The sequence below is a fragment of the Zonotrichia albicollis genome, chromosome 19 (genome assembly GCF_047830755.1).
Source record: "Zonotrichia albicollis isolate bZonAlb1 chromosome 19, bZonAlb1.hap1, whole genome shotgun sequence".
Lineage (NCBI taxonomy): Eukaryota > Metazoa > Chordata > Aves > Passeriformes > Passerellidae > Zonotrichia > Zonotrichia albicollis.
Genome location: NC_133837.1, coordinates 7757223 through 7784814, shown reverse-complemented (window position 1 = coordinate 7784814; position 27592 = coordinate 7757223). Strand labels below are relative to the sequence as shown.

The following is a 27592-nucleotide window of genomic DNA, read 5'->3' as shown; positions in this document are numbered from 1 at the left end:
AATAACAGTATCGACAATTAAATTCTAATTATAATCATTAAATTATAAGTATAATAATGATGCTGCTGATGATTTCTACATGCTCCCAGAGTAAATTCCAAAGGTCTGACCTTCATCTCCTCCAGGTCAGGCCTCTCAGTATTGACCAACAACAACAATAATAACAACAATACTAATAACAATATCAATAATTAAAATCATTATAATTAAATTCTATGATGCTGATGATGATTTCTACTTGCTCCCAGAGACAATTCCCAGGTGCTGACCTTCAGCTCCTCCAGGTCAGGTCTCTCAGTGCAGACCAACAACAACAATACTAATAACAATATCAACAACAATATCAATAATTAAAATAATTATAATTAAATTCTAAGTGTAATAACAATGCTTCTGATGATTTCTACATGCTCCCAGAGACAATTCCCAGGAGCTCACCTTCAGCTCCTCCAGGTCGGGTCTCTCCAGACGCACCACGGCCGCCAGCAGCTGCTCCTCGAGGCCGTCGCGGGTGACAGAGAAGTTGATGAGGGTGCACTGGGCCTGCAGCTCGGGCTGGAAGTGGGGGTTGGCCAGCTTGGTGTGCAGGATCAGACGGAAGGCAGGGTGCAAGGCACACTCCTTGTCCCCAATCTTGATGTACCTGAGGTTTCAGCAGAAGGAGCATCAGCCAGGAGCTGTCACCATAGCACACGCGGTGGTCTCAGTCAGTGGCAGCACCAGATACTTGGCACTCCTCACAGAAATCATGATTTAATTCATACTGGGCATGCTTAAATCAAGTCTGATTTAAGGTGAAAACCCCAGAGAGTCTCTCCTCAATTTTGGATCCTGTTTAAGGAAGCTCAGATTTTCCAGCAGTGGCACAGCCAGTCCAACCAACCATGAACTCTCCTGGCTTTGGGCAGAGGCTGAATTCTCCCAAAAACAGGGAGGAAAAGCCTCTCAGCCTCGAGCTTTTCACTGGTCACAGCAAAAATTACCCAGAGTGTTGGCTCTGAGCAGGCCAGCTCTGCAGCTGCACTGAGCTTGACAAGTGGAGGGTGGTGGCTGCCATTCCCAGGAGGTGACATCAGCCAGGAAAACCCAGCATCCTCCTGCTCTGCACTGCTGACATGCAGTCTACAGCTCACAGGGACCCCAGGAAATTCCAACATTCTCTGAACCCAAGTTTTACCCAGCCCAGAAATCCAACCATGTCTTGGGCTGTATCCAAAGGGGTGTGGGCAGCAGGGTCAGGAGAGGATTCTGGAGAGCCCTGGAAACACGAAACCCTTGGATTTCCTTTGTGGTTTATGACTTATTTTCCCTTTGTTAACAAACAAACACATGATTTCACAGGGAGACTTGAGAGCAGATATGCACAAAAGGGGATGCCTGAGTGTTCCACTGGAGGGGGACTCAGATTTGCCACCCATCCTGCTGCATCCCCCTCTCAACATCCTCCAAACATTTCAATCCTGCCCTGGGACCAATCCTGCCCCTCCATCCTCCATCCTGCAGCCAAACCCATGCTCAGCCACCCTTCCCAGGACGTTTTCCCCAACAAACTCTGCAGACAGCTTGCCTTGCCCACCACTTCACAACAGCCTGGGATGTTTTAGGCAAGCAGGGAAATAACTCTCAAAGAACTTAAGGGAAAAGAGCCCCCTGGCTGCCTCCCTTGCTGATCTCCTCTCAGCTGGAGGTGACCAGCAGCTGCCATGACAACTTGACCTCATTAAGAAACACTTGATGCTGAAATCTGTAGCTGCATTTCTAAGCACTGTGCAGTGTTTGCTAAAATTCAAGGCTGCTTTTACTTCACAACGCAGCAGCAGCTATTTTGGTAATAATTTGGTGTCAGAACAGCCAATTACAGACCCCAAGGTCAGTGTACAATGGGAGAATTACAGGTCTCTCTTTTACACGAGGTTTGAACGATGCTGTGAAATGAAATGAGAAATCTGGGTTGATTTCCAAGCCATCCAATGGCTGAATTACCTGTGATTGCCTGATTAAAAACACCCTCTCTGCTGAAGGCAGGATGTTAGTGCTGCTGGATGTGAACACCCACAGTGTGAGAGCAGGAACAGAGAGCACAGAAGCCCCCATCCATATGTGTCCCCAAGCCCCCCGAACTCACCTGCCTTTCTTGATTGTTTCTCGCCCCAGTAATGGCCCCAGCACAGGATCCACGGATTCCTCCAGGTTCTCAATCAAAACCAGGTCTCCAGCAGCCAGGGCTTGCTCCAGTGTGTCCAGATACCTGTGGGAAAGAGCACTGGTGCTTCCTGCAGCAGAGCAGGATGTGACACTGTCAGTGAGGAGGGGATAGAGGGGACCCTCATTACGGTGGCATCTACAGGTGGGTGCCAGCATTTGGAGAGAGGAAGAGGGCTGAGGTGGTGCCAGTCCCTGGTGCAGAAAGTGGCACTGACAGAGAGAGTTCTGGCAGTCCAACAGAGAGAATGAGGACCCAGACATCCCAAGGACAAGAGTGACCACCAAGTCTGTCCCAGGGCAGCCTTGAGCAAAGCTAGCACAGACTGGAGTTATTTTCAGCACATACTTTGTATTCTCCAGAGCCAAATGATACAGCTCATCTTAAAGCAAAGATGAAGAGCAGATTTCAGGTCTGTTTTGCCCAGAGTTGAGAGTCATGCTTAGGAAAAATTCATTCCTAACAAGGAAATGAAACACTGTGCCCAGGGCACGTGGTGACTGCTCCATACACAAATTCTCTCATTCTCCGAGAGGGAGGGAGCCCTAAGGATCCTCCTGGATAAGGCTGGCTCCAAGGAAAAAGTTGTGGAGGAAGCCATGTTGTGGCAGTGCTATGTTCCCCTCCTCATGTCCTTTGCAGCTGCAGGGTGCCTGGAGCTCTGGGCTTTGTGGTTTTCAGAACCCTAACCCTAAAAATAAAAGCTAACCAGGACATTACAGCTACAACGAGCCTTTGGAGGATACACAAGCCTTTTGTCCAGAGCAGCTGTGGCTGCCCCCGGATCCCTGGGGGTGTCCAAGGCCAGACTGGACAGGGCTGGGAGCCCCCTTGGGTTGTGGGAGGTGCCCCTGCCCAGGGCAGGAGGGGAACTGGATGGTCTCGAAGGTCCCTTCCAAGCCAAGCCAGTTTGGAATTGTCTGATACTGAGCCTCAGCTCACTCCATCACCAGCTTCAGAGGAGTTTCTATGGTAACAGAGCCAAGCACTAAACAGACTCTTGATTTAATAAGAAACCTGTCATTTTGGTAATGAACCAGCAGATAATGTGAGCAGATATAGTGTCAGGTTTCCCTCAGTGTTACTGGCTCAGTGCAGCTGAGTGCCCAGTGCTCACCAAGCACCCTGGGCAGGCACATCTCAGGCTGACTACATGGCACTCTCCTACCAATCAACCTATCAGGCCTATTACCATTCACATTTACCCCAACCACCCAACTGCCCATAAACCCAGCCTCAGCCTTCCTCCCATGACTTGCCACACTTCTCACAGGCCTGTAAAACCAACCTTCTGTCTCCCTAAGCCAGATCTAAGGCTGCCAGAAGGGTCCCCAGTGTGGAGACAGATAGGCATGGAGTGGTACCCCTGGAATGGGTGATCTTCTCAAACCCTCCTGGACTGAGAAATCCTCCCTGGTCATGGTGAGTCCCCAGCATCCTTTGGAACCCCATGTAGATTTGTTGGGACCAATTGCTTTTTCCCCCTTTGTACCACCCACGCTTTTCCCCATAAAACCCCCAATTTCTGCCCTGTTCAGAAGGGAGCTGCCATCACCAGTGTCCTTTGCAGGATGCTGGAATAAAGGCTAACTGTGAAATAACCACACCATGCTCCTGTCTCTCTGTCTTTGTGTTGGCCAGAGTACACTTGGCAAGGCAAAGCTGAAATCACTGAGAGCTGAAATGCTCTCAGCTGAGACCCCTAGAAAGTTGTCTCCTGCAGGACCTCTCTCTGGGAAGGTTGTTTCATCCAAGTTAAGCCATCAGACCCTCAACCAGCCACCCAACACCCCAACACCACTGCTGCCAGCCCTCATCCTGACCAAAACAACAAGCCTGCTCATTGACCCTCTAGCCCTGGGTGTGAGCTTCACTGCCTCAAAGCAGGCTGTGGGAACCCAGGAAATTCCTCTGTCTGCCCTGGAGGACTCGAGACCCTGTCAGGGGGCTCAGAGACCTTGGCAGTGAGACCAACACCCCTGTGCCTTTGATTTAGCCCTTGGAAAAAAACAATTACCAGCCTTCACATGAAGGATTACAAGCCACGACAGTTTAAGTAGAATGATAGTGAATTTATCAGGGGGTGAAAATTAGATTTTGGGGTTTTAGAATGGGGGTTCAGGAGGCAAGATGGAGGGATCTGGGCATGTCCAGCCTTTCTCCTTGGCCTCCATCTTCTGCTGTGATATTGGCACTTTTAGATTGGTTTAGAGTAGAAGCTCACTGTCTAACATATGTGATAGGTATTGGAAAGTAATTGTAAACGTTGTATATGTAGTTTTTAGTATAAAGACATAACACTGCCCCGGGGGCAGGCAGAGTGCCTGGAACTGTCCTGCTGGATGGACCTCGGCAGGGCAGGAGAAAGAATTTTATAGATAAGATACAATAAACAACCTTGAGACCAAGAACTGAAGAGCTCTGACTCCTTCTTCAAGCGCCAGGCTGGGAAAAGAGACTTTCCAACTTTTCTTGGGGTCACTGACAAGTTAGAGATCCTGACAGCAGCCCACCTCCTCATCCACAGCCACAACCACCGCCATCTCCAGGCTCATCCCCACAGCCACAACCACCTCCAGCAACCCTCCCTCCCAGAGAAGCATGGCGTTACCCTTTCTGCCCAGCTCGGATCACCCGGAGCGCATCCCCGTGGGTGTTTTTGATCCACTTGCTGCCCTGCAGCTGGGGGTCCACCAGGAGGGGCCAGCGCTGGCAGCTGCTGAGGATGGCGGCGTTCTGGCTGGAGGTGCGGTCGGCGGGCAGGCCCTGGTTCCTCCAGGCCGCCACGGCTGCCTCGTCCGCCAGCACCGACAGCGGCTCCAGCTGCGGTGTCAATGGCACCTGCCAGGCAAACAGAAAAGCTTCCTGCAGATACCAGGGAAAGTTGGCTGATGTAAAAAACCAGGGCAGCAGGCCCTGGTTCCGCCACGCCGCCATGGCCACCAGCGGCTCCAGCCCCGGAGTCACCAGCACTGCCACCTGCCAGGCAAACAGAGAGGCTTCCTGCAGATCCCAGGGAAAGATGGATGAGGTGAAAAGCTGGGCTGAGGTAAAAAGGGTTAGGTGGTGTTTATCTGTGTCAGCAGCGGTGGGATTGGGAGGTTTGGGAGGGATTTTTCTGCTCTGCCCTGCTCAGGTGAGACCTCGCCTGCAGAGCTGCCCCAGCCAGTTACCTGTGCCAGTTGTTTGAGCAGAATGGGCCTTTCATTTCCATTGGAATTACAGGCACTTCCTTGGCATTTCTAAGCACAGCCAGGTCATTTTTGAAACCATGTCTTAACTAAGTTTCTGGCTCAGTTAAGAAATACAGAATGAAGTTTCCCTCTCTCAGCCTAAGGTACTGTCTGCTTTGGTCAGCCCTTTGAATTGGGCATCTCTGGGACCTTATTTAAATGCTTCTTGGCACCATTTGTATGAGGAACCTGTTAAAATTAGTGAAATATTAAACAAGTTTCAAGCACAATGATCTCCATCTGGTCCTAACAGCAAGACATGGGTAAAACCAGCTGAGAGGCATGGCCAGCACGACCAGAGCTCATGTCCAGAACGAAAAAACACCTGGAGTTTTTCCAAGCCTCCTGGAGAGCTGGCAGCGAGCTCTGCCTGCTCCAATTCCTTCCCCACATTCCCCCGTCCTTCATGGCCATGGACAAAACTGCAGAGCTGGGCTCTGTGTTTGGGATTTTCCTGTGTACATGGAGGAACTTCATTGAGCAAGGACACCACCTTATCCCCAGGGAGGAGTGCATGGCCACATCCTGAGGACACAGTGATGTCCCTCACCTGAGAGATCCCCTGTGGGCACCAGGATTTGTGGCCACATTAATCCCAGAAACAATGGCTTCTCAGAGCAGTCAGGACTTACTTTTAGCTGGTGCAAATAGGGTCTCCAGATGCCATCCAGGAGCTCCTGGCGGTATTTCCTGGTGAAGTAGCCCAGGTAGGAGACAAAGGCTGTGACCAGCAGGACATCTCCACACAAGGTGCTCTGCTGCTGTTTGAAGTCCTTCACAGCCTCAGCCCACCTCACATTTTCAGAGGCGAGCCCCCCAACCTGCAAATTCCCAAGTCAAATTGATCATTTGCACAATCATGGAATGTGAACCTGACCAAGTTCTGTTTCCAGCACAATTCCAGCTGCCTCCTGAGGATCAGGGCCACCTTCACATTCCCAACACAAACTCACTGCCGTTTCTATGGCATTGCTTGTCCTGCAGACACTCCAGATCAAACAGCTCTACTTCAACCATCGTGTACCTCCATTCCCCCTGATAAACAGCCATGATCTTGTGATAAACAGCCAGGATCTCCTAAGCTGAGATGTTATTGGGTTCCCCTCTGGAATCCCCACCCCAGGCCCAGCTCCAGCAGCTGACAGCAGCCCTTGTCCTGGGAATGCTGCACACACAGGCACAGCTCTGGACACGGCTTACAGCTTCCCACAGCTGCAGACTTCAGGACCTTCTGACCCAGAGCTCAAATCCCTGTGCTTAACAGCCACTGATGGGTTTTGACTTCAAGACCGAGCTTAAACTGCTGTGGATATCAGCCCAACTTTTGGCACCTACAGCATCCTGTGGGCAGGAGTTCCACAGTTCAGCTGAGCTTTCTGCACAAAAGTACATCCTTTGATGTGCTGTCTGAACTTTTCAGTTGCTGAAACATTTGTCCAGTGCAAAACCAGGGAACAATCCTGCTGGCACCAGTTTCTCTGCACCACTCAGGATTCCAAGCCCTCAGCACCCCTGTGCTGTCTTCTTTTCAGGTTGGAGAGCTTTAGCCTCTTCAATAATTCCTCAGACAGAAGCAGCCTTTTGATTTTCCTTGCAATCGTTATCTGCACCGAATGATGCAATCTTTATTATCCGGTTCCTTTTATTGTTGCTGCCTCTGCACCATTTCCCGTTCTCCTCCAGCCTTTGAGGTGCAGCAGAGGGGCTGGCGGTGATGCTGCCCATTCAAGATTTATTTAGAAGGTATTCACAGAGAAAGATGGGGATTTTTCTGTTTTGTTCTCCCTTCTTTTCCTAATAAACCCTAATATCCGGTTTCAGAGGGGCTTTGGGTTTGGTGAGGGCTTTTTGCTTCTGGGAGCACAGAGCTCACAGCACTCTTAACTCCATCCTTTCATTGCTGAGTGATAACAATCAGCTCAGCATCACTTACAGGCCATGTGAAGTAAAACCTCATTTCTCCAAGGTACTTTACATTACATTTATCTACGCGGTGTTTCATCCCTCCATCACTTGGGATCATTTTTACAATTCTTTACAGACATTGACATCATCACTGCGGAGCAGTGCGAGCTCCCACACACCAGCTCATTTATGATTCATACAACCACAGAATCACAGACTGCTTTGGGTGGGGAGAGACCTTAAAGGTCACCCAGTGCCACCTCTTGCCATGGCAGGGACACCTTCCACTGTCCCAGGCTGCTCCAAGCCCTGTCCACCCTGGCCTTTGGATCCTATCAGGGATCCAGAGGCAGCCCCACAGTCCCTCTAAGACAAAGAAATATTTATTGGTCTGGTTTTCCTGGTCCTTGGTGCTTCCTTACTCCTAATTAATTTTTTTAGGTTACTTTTTTCCTCCTTAAGTCCTGGAAGTCTTTTCTTCTCTTTTCCTTGGATCACACACTACTGCCACTTTTAATACATTCAAGACACCTCAGGTGTCTCCCACTTCAGATGCTAGAAATCATTGGAATTCTTTTTATTTAGCAAGAGGCAAATTAAAAGCTACTCCTTGGATTACCTTTGATAATGACAGAAAGTGAAAAACCATCCCTCACCCACCTTCTGCACATCAGCCATGATTTCAGAAGCTTCTACACCTTTTCCAAAATGAACACCCCTAATCCATTCCCTCTCTTCTCATGTGGAAGTGGTTTTGTACTTTGTTGTAGCTTTTCTAGACTGCCCACAGCCTTCCTAGACAGGGTGGGCACGTGTGGGATGCAGGCACTGACAGACCCAATACAATGACGCTTAACTTCTGTTTCCTGAAGTTTTTTCCTACCAATTAGTAATGTTCAATTTGTCTTTTTTCCTCCTGTCAAGTGCCACGCTGCTGTTCCTGAGAACTCTCTGCAACAACTCCAAGAGCCCTTCTGTGAGTGATAATAGTGCAATTAGGCCCTATCCATGTAACTGCATGATTACAGTTTGTTTTCCCTGCACACGTTATTTAGCATTTGTCATCACTAAATTTCCTCCTCTGCATTAGCACACACCCCCTCACAAACAGCACTCATCAGCCAGCCTCCCTTTCTGCTACACAGATCCTGTCCTTTGGATGCTGGAGCATCCTCCTGAGGCCACCTGAAGTTCATGAGATGCCAGCCTGGCACTGTGAGAACTGGGCTTGCCTCAGTTCCCCATGTTCATTTGTCAATCCAAAGCATCACTCCCTGCATTCACTTCCATTCTTTATACAACTTCACTGTTTGTTTCAAAGTCGGGGAACTCATTTCTACCCAGAGCCACACCAGTGACACCTCCTGAATGTCAAATGAGCTGCACACCAGTGAGGGCTGTCAGGCCCTGCTCCCAGATCAAAGCCAGGGTGGCACAGGAGATGGTGTGCAGTGCACAGCAGGGAGTTGGGATGCAAGCAGCTCCTTGCCTGCACTGCAAAAATGATGAATTGTTGACAGTAAAAAATCACAGAATTGTTGAGACTGGGAGCTGCTCCCACGTCATGAGGTGGGGAAGAGATGTAACAAGCATGGCCTAGGATGTGGTGTCCCAGAGTCACAGAACCATGGGATGGATGGGGTTGCAAGGGACGTAAAATCCATCCAGTGCCACCCCTGCCATGGCAGGAACACCTCCCACTGTCCCAGGGACACCTCCCACTGTCCCAGGTGCTCCCAACCCCAGTGTCCAGCCTGGCCTTGGGCACTGCCAGGGATCCAGGGACAGCCACAGCTGCTCTGGGCACCCTGTGCCAGGGCCTGCCCACCCTCACAGGGAAGGATTTCTTCTGTATATCTAAACTAAATTTCCTCATTCTCCCTTGTCCTGTCACTACACTTCCTGATGCAAAACCCATCTCCAGTTCCTCATAGACCCCTCTCTAAAACCTTTGTACTCTGGCTCGGAGGAGGCTGAGGCTTTTAGAGATATTCTCTCTCTAATTCTTGTCATTTCAGACCCTGCAAAGCTACAGGCACATTCACACCTTTGTTTTATGATGCCATTTTTGACTCCCACTGTTCTGGTCCATCAGCACCTGCTCACACATTTAAGCCCCAAGAAGGAGCTGAGATGGCAGCAGAGCCAGGCCCTGTAATGAGCAGAGCTGCCCCAAACCATCTGGAATACAACAACACTTACTGCAGCTGCCTCTCCTGGTTTCTTTGAGAAAGAGAAGACATTCTGCCACAACCTCATGGAAACAACCTCTGTAAAAGTATTTTCACTGCTGAAACTTGCTGCAGTGTGGGATATTTTTAGGGTCCCCAGGACAAAGGAGGAATTGAGAATCTGACTCCATGTGCTTAGAAGGCTAATTAATTATTTTATGCACTTATATTATAATAAAGAATGCTATACTAAAACTATACTAAAGAATAGAGAAAGGATCTAACAGAAGGCATAACAAGACATTAATGAAAAAATTGTGACTGCTTCCAGAGTCCTGACACAGCTGGGCCATGATTGGTCATTAAGTAAAAACAATTCACATGTTGGATAAACAATCTCCAACCACATCCAAAGCAGCAAAACACAGGAGAAGCAATCAGATAATTCTCTGAAGTTTCTCACCTTCCCAGAAGAAAAAATCCTGGTGAAGGGATTTTTCAGAAAAAATGACAGTGACAGCAGAGCAGGAAACATTCCCAAAACCATGAGAGGATGGAAGGCACTAAGCCCAGCCCTGTCCCTCCCCCTGGGGCCACCAGAGCTGCCCTTGCTGCACTCACCAGGCGGTTGGCGAGGGTGATGGTGCAGGCTGTGGCTTCAGCTTCCTGCTGGCACCTGAGTTTGTCTGATGTGGCCTTCTCAAACCGGGCTGTGAGCTTGGCCAGGTTCTCGTTGAGGCGCTGTGGGTTAAAAACAGGAGAAATCAGGAACAGCACAACTCAGGGGAGACCTGGAGCTGCTGGAGGAGTCCAGAAGGCCATGAAGACACTCCAAGAGCTGGACTCCTCTGCTCTGGAGACTGAGAGAGCTGGGGATGTCCAGCCTGGAGAAGGCTCTAGGGAGAGCTCAGAGCTCCTTGCAGGGCCTAAAAGGGCTCCAGGACAGCAGGAGAGGGACTGGGGACAAGGGATGGGGGGACAGGATATAGGGAATGGCTCCCATTGCCAGAGGGCAGGAATGGATGGGATATTGGGAAGGAATTGTTCCCTGGGAGGGTGGACAGGCTCTGGCTGCCCCTGGATCCCTGGAATTGCCCAAGGCCAGGCTGGACATTGGGGCTGGAGCAGCCTGTGACAGTGGGAGGTGTACTTGGGACAGTGGGAGGTGTCCCTGCCATGGCAGGAGTGGCACTGGGATGGGCTTTGAGATCCCTTCAAGCCCAAGCCAGTCAGGGATCCTGTGATCCCGAGGCAAACCCTTGTGCACAGCTGGCCAAGCTCCAGCCCAGCTCATCCACCCAGGGCTGGCACCAGGAGCCAGCACAGAGCAGGACTGGGCTGTGCTACAGCTTGGAACTCACCCTCGGCACAGGCAGAGGCAAAGGACACTCAAAATGAATTTATTGGGGCTTCTGGCTGAGCCCTGATGAGGAATGCTATGGCTGAGCAATGAGCAGGCAGCTGAGGAACCCAAATTTGATATATCAGCCCCTTGTCTCTGAGCAGTCCTTGAGGCTCTGCTGATTCCCCAGGTCCTGTTCAAATCCCCAAGGGGCTCCTGGAGCTCTGAACCCTCTCCAAATCATGTCCTCACACTGTTTCCAGCAAGGAATATAGTAAGTGAGCTAAATGGCTCTGCTCTGAGAGCTGCCCCAGCAAGGTGGGACCATGTCCTGTGCAGGTCAGGGCTGGGAAGGCAGCAGGAGCCAAAGCACCTGCAGAGAAAACTGGAGAGCCCTGTTCTTGTTCACACTCGGATCTAAACCAAACCAACAGCTCCCACAAGCACTTGGAGCATTTCACTTCTGATAAGAAAAGTAATAATTGATTTTATCTGCACCCAATGCAGACTGCTTAAGGCTAAACTGCTTGTAAATCACTTTAACATTGAGCTACACACTAGAAACAAGCCCAAAAATGAAAAAGGATTATATTAGAGATCTCTGCAGCTCTCCTGGATACTGGCAAACACAAAGCAGCCTCTCCTTGACCTTCCTTGGAACAATAACACCAAAAGTTTCTGTCCCTGTGTGTATGTGGATCTATCAGCCTACAAAGGCTCAGGTATATCACATTCCACTATAAAAGCACGAGCTGATAATTGATTTTCTCTAGAATATATGCATATACCTGGTCTGCAGGGCCCCACCAGGGGCACACAAATACAGCTGTGTGCAGATGTGGACACACCTTTCACTCCTACCTCCAGCAGCTCCAGGTGCAGAGCACTCAATTCCCAGGTAAGGAAAAAACAACAGAAAGTCCTTAATGTTTTGGACAATCAGAAATTCCTCATTTATTAATAAAAATGAGCATGAGACAGCTTGGGGCCCAGCTGTGAGCAGGTATGAATCAGCAGCCAGCAGTGAAGCTATCCAAGAGATCCCAGATAAGCAAGGATGTACCTCCACATCCATCCCACACCACCCTGCATCACTCCCCATCTGCAGAGAGGAGAGAGCCCCTAAAGCAGGCAGTTTTGTAAGAGCCTGCCAGAGGAGCAGCAGTAATCTCCCCAAAGATTGCAATTTTCTTTAACAAAATCCCACTCCTTTGAGGGAAAAAAAATAAAAAGCCCAGGCATAAAAAAAGCTTTGGAGAAGAGCAACATAAAGGGATGAAAAAAGTTCCCCAGCACTGTATGGCACATCTGAGGTGGGAGAATTAGACACCAAAGCCCTCTAAATCCATCCCTGCTTCAGGTGCCTCCTTTCATCTGCAGCAGGAAGGGGAGGCCAGAGAGTTCTGCACCATTTTCTTGTATTTTTAGTTTAAAAGTGTAGTAAGCATTTTAAGAATGATAAGCCCTTGAAAGCATCAAGGGAGTGATGTGTTTTTTAACAGGATGAGGTGTGGTGGAGGGGGTGAGGGCAGCAGAGGGACCTCACTCACTGGGACCCTGATCCTGCTGTGGATCCAGCCCAACAGCCCAGCCCTGGAGGGGATCCCACTCCCAAAGAGAGACCCCAAAACCAGAGCTGCTGCTTTCCACAGCCTGTTCTTAGCAGGTATCATGCTGGGAGGGAGCAGGGGGGAAAGCAGGATAAAGCAGGATGTGTTTTTACATAGAGATAATTTTCTGAAGGAAAGCGATAAAGGTCTCACTCTGCACTCTGTGGAAATGCACTTTTAATCATGCTGTAATTTCTTCTATTCAGGGATTTTTTTTAATTTTTTTTTTTTTAAGTAGCAAAAATCCAAATAACATCCAAGATGTGCTGCCAGGGAGCTGTGCCGTGACAAATGAGGCTCCTGCAAGAGCACTTGTCATCCTGCAAAAGCAGGCACTGAGTGTGCAGCCAGACCAGCTCTGTGCTCCCAGCACTGAATCAGCCTCCAGGTCCTATCCCCTGCCCTCTGCAGCACACTGGGAACACCCTGGTTTGAGATAATGACTTTTCTGAGGGTCCAGGAGAAGAGGTAAATTACATTAAAAAATTAAGTGGGAGTAACAAGGATTCTTATTTAGCCTTCCTCTTTGGGTACAAGCAAGGCTGGAGAAGAACAGAGAAAATTCAGACAGCAGCAATATTCAGCCAAAGGAATCACAGAATTCCTTTGGCTGGAAGGGATCTTAAAAGCCTTTCCACCCCTGCCATGGCATGAACACCTCCCACTGTTCCCGGCTGCTCCCAGCCCCAGTGTCCAACTTGGCCTTGGGCATTGCCAGGAATCCAGGGGCAGCCACAGCTGCTCTGGGCACCTGTGTCAGGGCCTGTCCAGCCTCCCAAGGAACAATTTCTTCCCTTTAACTAACCTAAATTTCATCTCTTTCAGTTTGAAGCCATTCCCTCTGTCCTGTCCCTCCATCCCTTGTCCTCTCCTGGAGCCCATTTAGGCCCTGGCACGGGGTCTAAGCAGTCCCTGGAGCCTTCTCCTCTCCAGGTGAGCACCCCCAGCTCTCCCAGCCTGGCTCCAGCCCTTGGAGCATCTCCATGGCCTCCTCTGGGCTCTCTCCAGCAGCTCCAGCTCCTCCCTGTGCTGGGGCAGCTCTGCAGGTGGGGTCTGACCTGAGCACAGGGGCAGAGGGGCAGAATCCCCCTCCCCTCCCTGCTGCCCATGCTGGGGGCTCAGCCCAGCACAGAGCTGGATTTTGGGGCTGCCAGTGCAACAGGAGGGACAGAAAACCCTACAACCTTCAACCCCTTGGATTCCCACCCTGCTTTAGAACACAAGCACCGAGCAGCACCTTAGCCCAAGCTGAGGATTCCCCCAGGTAGGGACAAGCAGGACGGGTCCCCCCAAGGTCACTCACAGAAATTTTGGCCTTGACAGTGGCCAGCTTGTCCTGGGCTGCTGCCAGTTCAGCATTGGCCCTGTCCAGGGCCTGTCTCTTGGGCTGCACCTCACAGAAGACGCGGTGGAAGCGCTCGATGTTCAGCACCCACGAGCACAGCCCAGCCGCCGCTGCCGACTTGGTGGCCACGAACTCGGGGTTGAAGCTGGGGTCCTGCAGATAGGGCTGCAGGGCTTTCAAGCAGTTCTCATGGATGTTCTCCTTGTTGAACTTGATCAAGGAGTCCAGGAAGCTGTCTACCCTTGCCATGGCCACTCTGGCTGCTTTCCAGCTCCTGTCCTTGGGGATCTTCCCTCCCGGGGCTGTCAGCACCATTACAGCTGCTGTGACGTTGCTGACAGCAGAAGGAGGTGACCCAAAGGACCTCAGCTCCGTCAGATTGGTCTGAAAAGGGGAAAACAAGGTTGTTAGGTAAAAATGAATTGGCTTTCTTTTCACTCTGCCACTAATAGAGTCAGGCTCCCAGGCTATCAATCTGATAAATTGGGCTCCTCTGGGCCCCAGCAGTGCTGCCTTTAGATCACTGCTCTGAATGTTTGCAGCACACCTGCTCCATTCCCTGCTCCTGACATCCCACCTGGGACCAGCACGGCACACTGCTCCTCCCCAGGCTCCTGGGGGAGCAGGAGGTTTTATGCCTTCTCAGAAGATTTGGATAAATAAGAATGAAACTAATAGAAATAATGCTCAGGCCCTTCATGCTCCCTCCTACCCAGGCTGAGATGCCAGGGCCAAATCCATCCTCTGATTCCCACATCCTGCAGCCCTCAGGGTTTAGAGAATGCATCTGCTGAAACAGCCCATGTATCCTCACAGAGCAATCAGCCAAACTGGACTGGAGAAACCAAAAGGGCATTTTTGTCTCTAACTCTTGATTTCCCAAGTTTTCAAGCTCACTATCACACTATGCATGAACTGTAGACCAAAACAAATGGCAGGTCCATCTCTCAGGCACATCACTGAACCACAAAATGAACAAGGAAAAGGCCTTTGAGATCATCAAGTCCAACATATGACCCAACACCACCTTGTCAACTAAACCATGGCACTGAGTGCCACATCAAAAGGGAACCCTTGGAGCACCCTTGAAGGACAAACCTTTCAAGGCACAAGAACTCCTCCCAAAACCAATCTCCTGCAATCAGAGCAATGCTAATCTCCTGATCACACCTTTTCCCAGTGACATCTTCCTTTGCACCAGCTTTGTCTGCTCCTCTCCATGGCAATGAGTGAATGGGAACATGGTGCAGCCTCGTGGGTTCTCCGAGTTCCACCAGGAACCCCAGAAACACAGAATTAACCAGGCTGGAAAAGACCTTTGACATCAGCAAGTCCAACCTGTGACCAAACACCATCTTGTCAACTAAATCATGGCACTGAGAGCCACATCCAATCCTTTTTTACACACTTTAGCACCAGCAGGGAGGAAGCTGGAGAAAGGACAATAAAATGCACAGAACTTGGGACATCAGAGGACACAGCCCCTCTCCCCCAGTGAGGAGGAAAACCACTGAGGGAGCCCTCACCCTACCTTGTTGAGGGTGTTGAGAGCAGCTTGGGCAGCTGCCAGGGCAGGCTCAGCCTTGGCCAGGTCCTCCTCACAGTCCTTCTGCTTCTGCTCCACCTCCTGGGCAATGAGGGCCACCTTCCGCTCCTCCTCATCAGCCACTGCTTTCTTTCTGCTCACCTTCTCCGTCTCCACCCCCACCACCTGGATCAGCTTGTCAGCATCCTCGTTCTTCTGCTTCAGCTCCACCTCCTGGGCTGCCAGCTTGGCCTTCAGCTCATCCACCTGCAGGGCAGAGATTTGTGTGAGCTGGGCTGCCCTGCCTGCTCCCCAGTGCCCAGCACAGCCTCACACCCAGTGAGGGACCCCAGGGCAGGGACCCCTGGCTGTCAGCAGAGTCCTGCTGATGCCTTCACTCTGCTGACTCCTCGTGTTTTACTCCACCAGTATGGCCATGGTGGCAGCTCCTCACCCCTGCTCACACACAGGAGCCCTCAGCAGCATTTGCCCAGGAGGAAGCTTACACAGGCTCTCACCTACAGACAGAAAACCTCCTGTAAAATCCCCATTTCAGTGAACTCACCCAGACTCTGGGCAGAGCACAGAGGCTTTCACTGCCTGATCTCAGGCTTGCAAATGTTCCCTTAGAGCTCCTGGGGTACATCTTTACCCACATACAAATACTCACAGGAAGGAAAGCAGCCACTGCTTTTGGTGATACCATTGTGATACCAGAAGGGAGAGCACAGCCTGCAGTCCATCAACTGAAGCTGCTGACATTTGGCATTGGCTTCATGTGGAGAGCAGTTTTTCAGGGCTCTCCACACGCCCTCCATCCATCACCATGCCCTGCTCCTGGCTCTGTGGGACTGCTCTCAGCAGGACAAAGGCACAGCTGTAAATCCAGGCTCACAGAATCCCCCCGTGGTGTGACAAACCCAGCAGCAGCTCCTTGTGCAGCTCCAGCTCTCTGGGGGCTGCCGGAAATTGAAGTGGGCTCTGCTGATGGCTGATATGGCTGTGACCTTCTGCCCAGAAATCAGCCTTTGTGTGCTGGATATACACACAAACAGCAGCTCCAGGGGTTTACAGGGCCAGGACAAAACAAGCAGGGGATTAAAATCCACAGGCACTCAACAGCAGCACAAAGAGAAGGTGTAAGCTCAGCCCCGGGCAACACACAATGCCCTGCCAAGCACAATGGAAGGGGAAATGACTTTGTCAGGATTTTAGAAAAGCAAGAATGCTGGAGAAGGAGTGTTTGCAAGGGCCTGAAGAGACAGGACAATTGGGAATTACTTCAGATTGAAGAAGGGCAGGGTTAGGTTGGCTATCAGGAAGAAATCCTTCCCTGGGAGGGTGGGAGGCCATGGATCCCTGGCAGTGCCCAAGGCCAGGCTGGATGGGGCTTGGAACAACCTGGGGCAGTGCAAGGTGTCCCTGTGACAGTGGAAGGTTTCCCTGCCATGGCAAGGGGTGGAAAAGGATGATCTTTAAGATCTCTTGCAACCCAAAGAATTCTGTGATTCTGTGATTCCATGAGAAACCTGTGAGCAGCTTCCTGAGTGCAGAACAATCTGATAAGCAATTAGTAATGTGAGGTGGAAAGGCAAAGAGCAAAGCAAATGAGAAATTCAAGGGTAATGTGCTGTGACTTCATCAGAAAAAGGAAGGGAGAAGCCCTTGCCTACCACCAGAACAGCATGAGAAAAATTATTGAAGAGAAGAAAACCTGGAGGGCAGGCTCCCAGAAGACTCATTTTATCTGATTGTCCCTGCCTTGTTTCAAGAACACAAAATACATCAAAAGGTCAGCGATTAATTGATAGCGGCAGGCAGGCTGGAATGTGGAATGCAATGATGCAATATTAACCACAGCCATCCTCAGAATTACTCAGCAATGGGTGCTGACCTCTTGGTGGCACACAGCACTCTGAAAAACAAATGACTCATCCCACACATCTTCCCAATCCATTATCTCCTAACGGGAAGGAGGCTTTGGGACGGAGGCTTCAGCTTCCTGAGTGCTGAGGATGCACTGGCCGCAGGGAGAGGTGCCTGTAAAACATTCCTAGAGGAGCAAAGTTTGTCAGCAGCATCCAGGTGGCCAAATCTCCACAGGAAGGAAAAATAAAAGGGGGTAGAGGAAGAGGGGACCACGGTGAAAAGAGGCAGAGAGGTTATTTTGAAATGGGAACAGCAAAGTAAAAAACACCTGCAGCTTCTGATACAACAGCCCCTAGTGCTGAGGCCACTCTGAGCCTACAGAATTACACAAACCTCATCCTTAACTGAGCCCTGGAGGATGCCAGGGATGAGCACCAGGCCCCAGAGCTACAGCACAGCCAGGTGATATCCAGGGATCAAATTCCTCCATCTTTACTTTGAAAATTCCCTCAGCACATCACTCCCAACACAACCTGAAGGTGACACACCTGAGTGAGAGAGGACTCTCCACTTCCTCAGCCCCAAGTATTTCCATGAGTGAATGTAAAGTTCAGCCATTTAAACCCATGTTCAAGACTGAACATGCTGGTATGATTTCCAATACTGATAAATATCCACACTCTGCTTTCAAATCAACAGCAGTTTTGACTATTGCGCACATCTGGTAATTTAGGTGTTTAATTTTAGGCCCCCAGTGCTAATTTTAGACTTGAATTTGACATGTTTGTCCTCACTGCTTTGCATCTTAATTACCTGCTCAAGGAGGCACCTCTCAACCCAGCCTCACTGCAACCAGACACCAACACTTTCATCCTCCTTGGGATTTGATTTTCCCATTTTAACCATTGCCTCCAAGTCCCCCACCCCTGCTTTGTGGCTCAGCAGAGAACCCTGCCCACACAGCACCCACTGAAGAGAAGCCTGAAAGATTCGCATGTGTCACAACAGACCCAGGGACTTGTTCTCAAAAATTCATTTCATATTAGCTGCTCTCCCCAAAAAAATAAACCTAATCCACCTTACCCACCACTGGGGAGTCCTGAAAAAACAGCAGCACCCCACAGGTCCATCAAAGCTATTGCCTGCATGGGTGAGGTGAGGTTGTTGGAAAATATAGCAAGTTTAAAATTTAAAATTTATAATTTCAGCAGGTTTGTTTGCCTTTGTTCTCGGGGAAGGGAATTTCTGTTTCTTTCCAGAGCATTATTCCACCAGGTAAGGCCTGATGAATTTAACATCTTAACAGATTGGGAATAGGAGAGAAGGTACAGAAAAACTAACAACAGCTCCAAACATCAGCCCTGTCGTGGTCTGAGACACCTGGTCTGAGAAAAGAGAAATAAGAATAAGAACCCAATTAGCATCAGAGGTAATGAGAACATAATTGGCATCAGAGGGGAAGAGATCTGGAACCAACAGGAAACCAAAGACTAAGAACTCCATGATATCAATGAACACTGAACCAGTGAATCTCTATGTGTTTTGACTGCATAAGATTTGTGAAAAAACTGGCAAAATTCATGTGCCATGGAATGATTTTCTCTGCAAACCCAGGTTATGTGTGGATGAAATAATTTCTGTTGCACATCCTGGCCAGAACATAATAATGCCTCAATTCTCTAACACTAAAAGCGTTGTTGGAGGGGTTTTGTTTTCCCTGTAGTTTTGGTGACAGGGTGAGGTGTGTGCTGGACAGTGAGGACACGGCCCCATGGCTCTGGTGGGTGCCACCATTGCTCTCTGCTACCCCTTCCCTCCAAAGGAGATGCTAAAACCTGCACAGGGTACGTGGCAGTGCCCACCCTTGCCATGCCCTGCTCTGTGAGTAGAGCCTGTTTGAAGGCAGATGGAGATATCAGTGCTGAGAGCACCAGCCCAGCCCATCCATCACCTCCAGGCACGCTGTGTCCCCCAAGTGTGACAGATGAGATTGATGCCCCCAGCACGCCCCAGAGCAGATGTGTGGAAGGGGATGGACCTGCCAGTCCTTCCTTCTCATCAACCCTCCTGCATTCCTCCAGAGCAGCTCCAGGAGAGCCTCATTTGACACTGGAGAAGCTTTGTGAGCAAACATTTGTGAGAGTTAATAGAATATGAAATGGAGAGCAAAATGGGAGTGTAGCAACAGATGTAGGTGTCACTGCAGAGAAGGTTGGGATACACCCAGAACAACTTCTAGGCACTACCAGAGGAGAGTGACAGAGGGAGTCTTCAGTTGGGGGATTTTGGGATGACTGATGTACATTTCAGACATGTGTTAGCTCTCTTTAAAAATGGATTGCATAATAAAAGGAAAAATGAACATCAGCCTCATTTTAACATCATGCACTGCTTAGTTTGAAAGAGTCTTGCTGGGGTTATTGTAGATTTCCTGGATGCAACTCCAAAAATCACTGACTGTCCTGTATTTTCTAAGCTGTTTTGTCACCACAGCTGAAATTTAACCATTAAAAGAGGATGGCAGAGTCAGCTGGATCCCAATCTCGTTTTACTTACCGAAATCTTGCAGTTACCTCCCAAACAGCAGAGTCTGGGCACACACCTCTCCATTCTCCTTTCTAGTGCAGAGCATCACTTCTGTTCCTCCAGAAACCCAGCTCAAGCCAGACTAGAGCCAGGATCCAGCCCAGATTTCTTCCCTCTAAAGCTGCCCCTCGAACCAGACAAGAAAAACAAGGAAAATCAACCCCAAGGAGTCCTTACCTGTGCAGAGGTGCTCTTGAGCTTCTCCAGGCCGTTCTCCAGGTGCTCCATTTTTGCCTTTAACTCCCTGTCCTTGCTCAGCAGAAGGCTCTGGTAGAGTTTGATTTGCTCCAGGAAGGACTTGGGGGTGGTGTAGTTGTAGCGGCGCTCATTGCTCAGGTACAGCTGGGACACCTCATTGACACTGATGTGGACGTGGGCCATGAATTTACTTATTGAATCCTTGACTGAATCCTAAAGGGAAGATGGGAAGATGAGGAGAAACTGTTTTAAACAGAAAACTATATATAAACACAGGTCTGTGCTGAATAGAAAGGAATTTGGTAACTTTTGATTCTGCAGCAGCACAATCCAGGGTGTAACACCTCAGCTGATCCCTTTTCACTCTTATCTCTAAAATAACTTTGTTGCTCATCTACTTTATACCCCTTTTTCATATCTTTTTATCTCACATTATCTTATTCCAAGCAATTTCTCTACAAAATAACAGCAAGTATAATTTTGGGCTTTTCTCCTGTTCAAATGGGAAAAGTGCACACTCCTAAAAAGAAACATTGTAGGCTTTATTCTTCCTAAACCTCGCCTGGAAAAGCTAAATAAACAGAAATGAATCTCTATTCTAGTAGCAGATTGTCATTGCTGAGAACTTGACCTATTTTTGCCCTTGAGATTTCCAGAGGCTCAGACACAAGTGGGGAGAGAAGCAGGTTATTTTCTGTGCAGGTTTGGGGCTGCCCTTGTGCTGGCAGAGCTGTCCTTTCCCTGGCAGTGCCATCAGCTCCCAGTAAGATATCCTCATCAGCTCCAAGAGACACAGGAGCATGGTGCCCGTGGCTCTACCCATGGTCGTCTCCAAAAAAATGTGGAATGTGCCTCAGTGATGGTTTGGTTGAGTTTAAAGCACTTCAGTGCCACCAGTGATGCCCCTCTGGACAGCCACCTGGATGTGTTGAAGCCAACCCAACCCTCCCTGAAATGGAAGGAGTGACATGGGGCCTCCTCTGGTGTCATTGTCATATTTTCTGAAAAATCCCTTCGCCAGGATTTCTTCTCCTGGAAAGCTGTGAAGCCTCAGAGAAAAATGAAAGCAATAATTATCTGATTTGCTTCTCCTGTGTTTTGCTGCTTTGGAATGTGGTTTGGAGATTGGTCATTAACTAAAAACAATTCACATGTTGGATAAGCAATCACGGTCAGGCTGTTTCGGGTCTCTGGAGAGAGTCACAGGTTTTTCATTAGTATCTTATTAAGCCTTCTGTTAAATATCCTTTCTCTATTCTTTAGTATAGCTTTAGTATAATATAGTACAATGTAGTACAATGTAGTACAATGTAGTATAATGTAGTATAATGTAGTATAATGTAGTATAATGTAGTATAATGTAGCATAATATAGCATAATATAGTATAACATAACATAGTGTAGTATAACATAATATAACGTATTATAACACAACATAGTATAATATACTATAACATAACATAGCATAATATCATATCATATCATAATAAATTAGTCATCTAAGAACATGGAGTCAGATTCACGTTTCCTTCCTGCCACAGCAGACCCTGAAAATGCCCCACCCTGGCTGTGCCCAGCACTGTTCCCGGTGTCCCCCAGTGTCCCAGCACAGGATCTGTGTGGTGCTCACCTGCAGGGTGTCCATGTCCCGCAGGAAGCGGAGGCTGACGGACTCCAGGGCCTGGCGGGGCCATGGTTGGAAGCAGTCCATGGTGGTGCAGCTGGCCAGCGCCGGGAAGCGGCGGCTGCGGAGGCGCAGCTTGGGGCCCACGGGGGACAGGCACAGAGCCACCTGAGGAGCAGGACAGGGCACTGAGGGGCAGGGCAGGGAGAGCAGCACCTGCCCTGCCGCTGAAACGGAGGGAAAGTTTAATAGATTTCCATCTATTTCAGATTTAGGTAAAATGCACCGTTTAAATTATTAAGTCTGTAGCTTGCTTACATACATGAGATGTGTTGTTTAGTCTGGGCTCAAAACTACCTGTTCTCACAAAAAACTTATACTCACAAAAGAATGTAAAAAGAGATAAGAGAGACTTCTTAAACTTTGAAACATAAACTGCAAGGAACAAACAAAACTACTTCAGAGTTCTTTCTGTACTTTCTAATTAAAAAAATAGCCACAAGTGTAACACAAAACTAGTAAAAACTAGTATATTAGTTTTAAAAATATATTTAAAAACTACTAAGTTTGTAGAATCCATAAATATATGTGTAATGTAAACAATAAACAGCCTCTGCTTGATGATATTGGTCAGTTGCTCAGGAGTCCTGGATTCTCAAAATAGGAGGCAAAGCAATTCCTTCTCTAGCTGGGAACCGAGGACAAATGATCCAAATCTCAGGCCCAAGAGCAAAAACAACCTGGACTGAAGAAAGAAAACAAGAAGGATGGGACTTCATAACCTAAAGCTGTAATTGGACAATTAAATCCAATATGCAAATGGACCACAGATGGAAACTAAACTTTGTTTACAAATCTATGTCCTGAAGAGCTGGTTTTTGGCCTTGCTACACAGAAAAACCACAATAGGATGAAGGCCTTGTACCTCCTGGGGCTTGGAACTCTGGAATTTTGTCTTTCTGGCTAGGGAAAAGTACTGGAACTAGCTACTAATCCAATAACAGGCTACAAATATGTGTGTGAAGAACACAGAGAATCTATAAAAGGAAAAAGGCAAAAAATCATTCAGCACTAACCCTTCGTGCTCCATCTCACCTTCAGCTGCCGTCGGACACGCTCGATGAAAAACCTCCAGCAATTCTCCCTGGAATCCACCAGCCCCCGGCCCCTGACTTCACTCCTCACACTGCTGATGATGTTTTCCACTTCATCATCAGGGAAGAGATCTGGGATTTCCCCTAGGAGAGGAGGGCATGTTTGGGTTTGCACATGTGGACGTTGTTGTAGTCTCAGAGCAAAGGGAAACTGCTGTTCCCTCTTCAGGGGCTCAGGGACATCCTATTTTCAGGTAAAACCCCTGCACCAGATCCCCCTGAGCCCCAGAAGCAGCAAAGGGGCACACAAGGTCATTCTGCTGAAAAATAAACATCTGTTAGAGCAAACTTCCTTATAAAACACAAGGGAAAGGATGATAGACTAGAGTCAAGGTACAGAAAATCAATTTATTTTTTTTTTTAGCTCTGTAGTCTAATTAGATTTAAAAAGAAATATTCAAATCCCTAATATGCCATACGTATTATAAAATCATTGTAGCTTTGCAAGTGCATTAATTGCACGTAAAATTTTTGCAGCTGTTCAGGGCCTTTTCCAGCAGTGACCAAATAACTCCCAGACGATCCAAACATTTTATGAGTTACAAATCTTGTAAAAAACTTTTATAAGTTAATAGTTAAGCAGCTGTTTGCCAATAATGCTACCAACCATATTTTTTTTCTTAGTGTTTCCTTAATATATCACATATTCACTTCATTTCTGGCTTTTGATTTGATTAAAATCATCATTATTGAGCCAGATACTTCCAATATGTGCACTGATCACTTAGGGAAATACACTAATCAGAAATCTGCTCATTCATCAAGAAGATTAAAAGGTATATTTTGTTCCAGATAATGACAACAAGTGAAACAAGTAATAAAGACATTTCTCACTATCTCAGGTTGCTCCAAGCCCCATCCAACCTGGCTCTGAACATTTCCAGGGATCCAGGGGCAGCCACAGCTGCTCTGGGCACCCTGTGCCAGGGCCTTCACCTCAAATTTAAGGATAACTAATTGGACAGAAGCCAAAAAGTCCCACCTGAGCAATTTACTAGAAGAGAACAAAAAACCTAATTGCTTTTGTGAGGTGTTTTACCAGGAGCACCTGGCCTGGTTTTTCTCTGTTTGTTATTTTGCCTTTTATTAAACCTTTTTATTTCCAACATTGCAACAGAAGCCATCCTGCTGATTTTTACACCTCCAAGGGTAGCTGAGCCATCTTGGGTGTGTTATAGACATCTGAGAGCTCATTAGACCTGGCTGGAGGAGGCTCCTGTAACACGAGGGCTGTACCTGATGCCAGGAAGTCGTTGACCAGCACCAGGAACTGCTCGTCTGCGACCTGTGCATCGCTCAGAAGGAACACAGAGCCCATGTTCTTCAGCCCCGCCTTCAGGTACAGGTTTGCCAGGTCTGCCTGCAGGGGGGACACCAGGAGGGCTTGCATGCTGCAAAGCATGGGGCAGGCACAGAAATGGGATCATTCAGAATCAGCTCAGTGGCTGAGAACATCAACACAGCGGAGGGCTGAGGCTCAGGGCTGGTCTGGAATGTTCTCAGGGCACTGCCAGGGGAGCCCAGGTGTGGCTGCAGCCCTGGGCACACACACAGCAGCAAGGCATGTGCTCCTCTCCACAGGAGCATGTTGTCTCTGGGTGTTTCAGTATCTCATTTACATTAGAAGAGCCCTCTAAGGACATCATATCCAACTGTTCCCCAGAGTAGCTAAGGCCATCACTAACCCACGTCCCTAAGAGCCACATCCATATGGCTTTTAAATCCCTCCAGGGGTGTGCATTTCACCACCTCCCTGGGCAGCTGTGCCAGGGCTGGACAGCACTTTCAGTGAAAAAATATTCCCTAATATCCACCCTAAGCCTGCCCTGGCCCAGCCTGAGGCCATTCCCGCTCCTCCTGTCCCTGTTCCCTGGGAGCAGAGCCCAACCCTCCTGGCTGTCTCCTCCTGGCAGGAGCTGTGCAGAGCCACAGGGTCCCCCCGAGCCTCCTTTTCTCCAGGCTGAGCCCCTTTCCCAGCTCCCTCAGCCCCTCCTGGAGCTCTATTCCTTCCCTGGACACACTCTAGCTCCTCAATGTCCTTCCTGTCCTGAGTGTCCCAGAGCTGTCCCCATAGCTGGAGGTGTCCCAGCAGTGCCAGCACAGGGGATGAGCACTGCCCTGACCCTGCTGCCACCCCAGAACTGGGTCATCCCAGGTGGCCTTGACCTCTTGCCCACCTGGGCTCACAATCATCCTCCCCCATTCTCTCTCCCATCACACACCACCCCCTTCCGGGCAAACTCTTCTCTTTTTTTCCTTCCCCTCCAATTCAAGTCCCCCACCTTGAGGTCAGGGACGCCGTAGCCTTTCCTCAGGGTGATCTGGAAGACCTCCATGGAGCAGAGGAAGGCAGCCAGGCGGGTCAGGCTCTGCTTGCCCGTGCCGCCCACGCCGACCAGGAGCGCGTTCCCCCGCGGCGCCTCCAGGACACGGCTGATGCGGCAGCTGCACCGAGCCATGCAAAACTTCTCATTAATAACACTGCTCTCCCATTTCTCTGCCCACTGCTCCTCAATACATATTTTATTCACTAGGAAATTGCCATTCTTCACCCCTCTCAGAACACAGTCTTGGAGATGTGGCAGCAATCAATGCTCATCTCTGATGAGACCTGTCCAAAAACACCCCCAAAGTTTGGTGGAAATTTAAAATGTGCCTATTTTTTTCCCACCTGCCAAGTCCTGCTGGACAGAACAATGTTTAAGTGAAGGTCTTTGCAGGGAGTGCAAGGGGAAAAGGATGTTACATTGACATGCAAAAACAGAGCAAAATTCAAGGCTCTGACCCCCCTCCCCAGAAAAGCCCCTCTCTTTTCTCAGGGCTTTGGGATTTGTGCACAGGTGAGCCCTACTGAGCATTAGAGAACATCCACACCTGGCTGGAATAGCACAAACCTGCCTGGAAAACAATCTCTGTTCCTTTTATCCACACCATCACTACATAAGAGTGAGATTTTCTCACTCTTGCAATGAATTTGCTGTTATTTCCCAAGTCTGCTCACCTGAGAGTCCTGTGGTGAACTCTGTCTGCCTCCCTTTTGTTGTCCTTAAGCAAACGCTGACACCCCCACATGTTCCCTGCTAGGTGAAGGGGGTCCAGAGGATCCCAGCTGTGGAACCCTCCCTGTCCAGGGTCTAAAACACAAGCCCCATTCCTTTACTCATCTCCCTTCACTATTTTTCTGGATTAATCTATTTTTTTTTCATTTAAGACTGTGAGAAACACTACCCTGTTTTATTACAACTCCAGTGTTCCATAATCTATGCACTGACTCTGACAGATTGTTTTATAATTTAATAATTTCTGTGAAATTATTTCCATAAAAGCAATCCAGACTGTGAGGAGAGCTTTAGCATTCCTGCTCTGAATTACCCAGGCCAGCTCTGCCTGTGTTCCTGCCTTGATGTGCTCTGTGCTGTGACACAGCCCTGGATGAGGTGACTGACAGGTATCCCCCATGGCCCTACACATATTAAGTCATCAAATGTCTTTTTTCCTTCTTTTTCTCTCCCAATTGAAAATCTTCAGCAAATTCAAGCTGACATTCAGAAGCTACTTGAGATGGAAGGAGTTGTGTATTTCAGCCAAATGCAATTTCCAAATGCAGTGAATGAGATTCACTCAGCTCCTGTGAAATTGGCAAGTGCTGCTGGATGCTCAAATCTTCCTTTCCTCATTATTCTCAGTATGAACCGGAGGGGCAGAGCCATGTTTTGCAAATTCCAATTGCAAATCCTGATTTATGTAAAGTGCAAAAGGAGTACAGGGTCAATATTCCTGACACCATTCTGCAGGCAATGCAAGCAGAAAGACTCATGGACAACAGGACAGCAGATTGATTCCATGGCCCCCATGGATGGAGGAGGGAATGCCCAGACTAATCACAGGTTGGGAGCCCTTGGAACAGACAAATTTGTATGTGTATTTATATATATTATATACTTATGTTATTCATATTATATAATATATAAATAAAATATATCAAAATAATATATGTAATTATATATTAATATATTTATATATATATTGTATATTAATATATATTTTATAAAGTTTATTTTTATATTTTTACATATATGTAAATACGTATCTATATATTTGTGTATATATATACATATACATACATACACACACACATATATATATATGTATTTATATATATTTACACATATGAAAATGCTACTCCTGTATATATACAGATATATATATAACAGACTGCCAGGTCCAGTGAGAATTAAAACCACCCACCCTGGCTGCAGCAGGTCAGGGGCTTCCTCCCAGCTTAGAGTCCCAAATCTGCACCTCCTAGGACAAGGTTTCTGTACAAATTCAAGCTCTGATTGCCAGGGCAGCACAATTTCCTGAAGCCACCTAAGGCCAGCTCTGCATCCCAGCACTCAGAAGTGATTCTGTCCCTGGTGGGATTCCCCCAGGCTGTGAGTGAGAGCTGGAGGTCCCCCCAAAGCATGTAAACAGCTTCATAATAATCATCAGGAGGATTATTTTCATATAGTCCCACATGCCCAATTTCCAGCTGGAATCCACCTGCACCCCCAGGCATCTCCATGCAAGCAGGTTTTCCAAAGGATCAAAGCAGTTTAAATGCCTCCATCCTTTAAAAGCAGTAGGCTGAATGCACATAATCTTACTTTATACAGAGGAAAATCCCTCTAAGGGTCTGTGTAAATGTGATCCTAAACCAACAGTCAGCATCTGGGGAAAGCCCAGTACAACCAGTTCTGTCCTGGCTGGCAAGGGAAGACAGAAAAGCACCTGAATGTTGTCACATCTGAGAGATGTTCATGCAGAGTGCAGGACCTGGCACTT

General features: G+C 48.4%; 1 protein-coding gene across 9 annotated transcripts in view; it reads right to left on the bottom strand.

Moving 5' to 3' along the window:
• The window catches only part of DNAH9 (dynein axonemal heavy chain 9), a 147275-nt gene that overhangs the window by 57692 nt on the left and 61991 nt on the right, over positions 1-27592 (bottom strand). For 6 of the 9 annotated variants that reach the window (XM_074555240.1, XM_074555241.1, XM_074555242.1 and 3 more), the window contains 12 exons: positions 25048-25210; positions 24002-24125; positions 22707-22849; positions 21618-21779; positions 19967-20200; positions 15341-15601; positions 13768-14193; positions 10134-10253; positions 6069-6257; positions 4815-5044; positions 2126-2248; positions 439-643 (listed from right to left, as the gene is read on the bottom strand). In XM_074555240.1, coding sequence (XP_074411341.1) covers positions 439-643; positions 2126-2248; positions 4815-5044; positions 6069-6257; positions 10134-10253; positions 13768-14193; positions 15341-15601; positions 19967-20200; positions 21618-21779; positions 22707-22849; positions 24002-24125; positions 25048-25210 — 2380 coding nt within the window. Of the gene's footprint in view, positions 1-269; positions 282-438; positions 644-2125; positions 2249-4814; positions 5045-6068; positions 6258-10133; positions 10254-13767; positions 14194-15340; positions 15602-19966; positions 20201-21617; positions 21780-22706; positions 22850-24001; positions 24157-25047; positions 25211-27592 lie in introns of those variants that run through there. The other 3 variants (XM_074555246.1, XM_074555247.1, XM_074555248.1) reach the window with 3 other exon arrangements.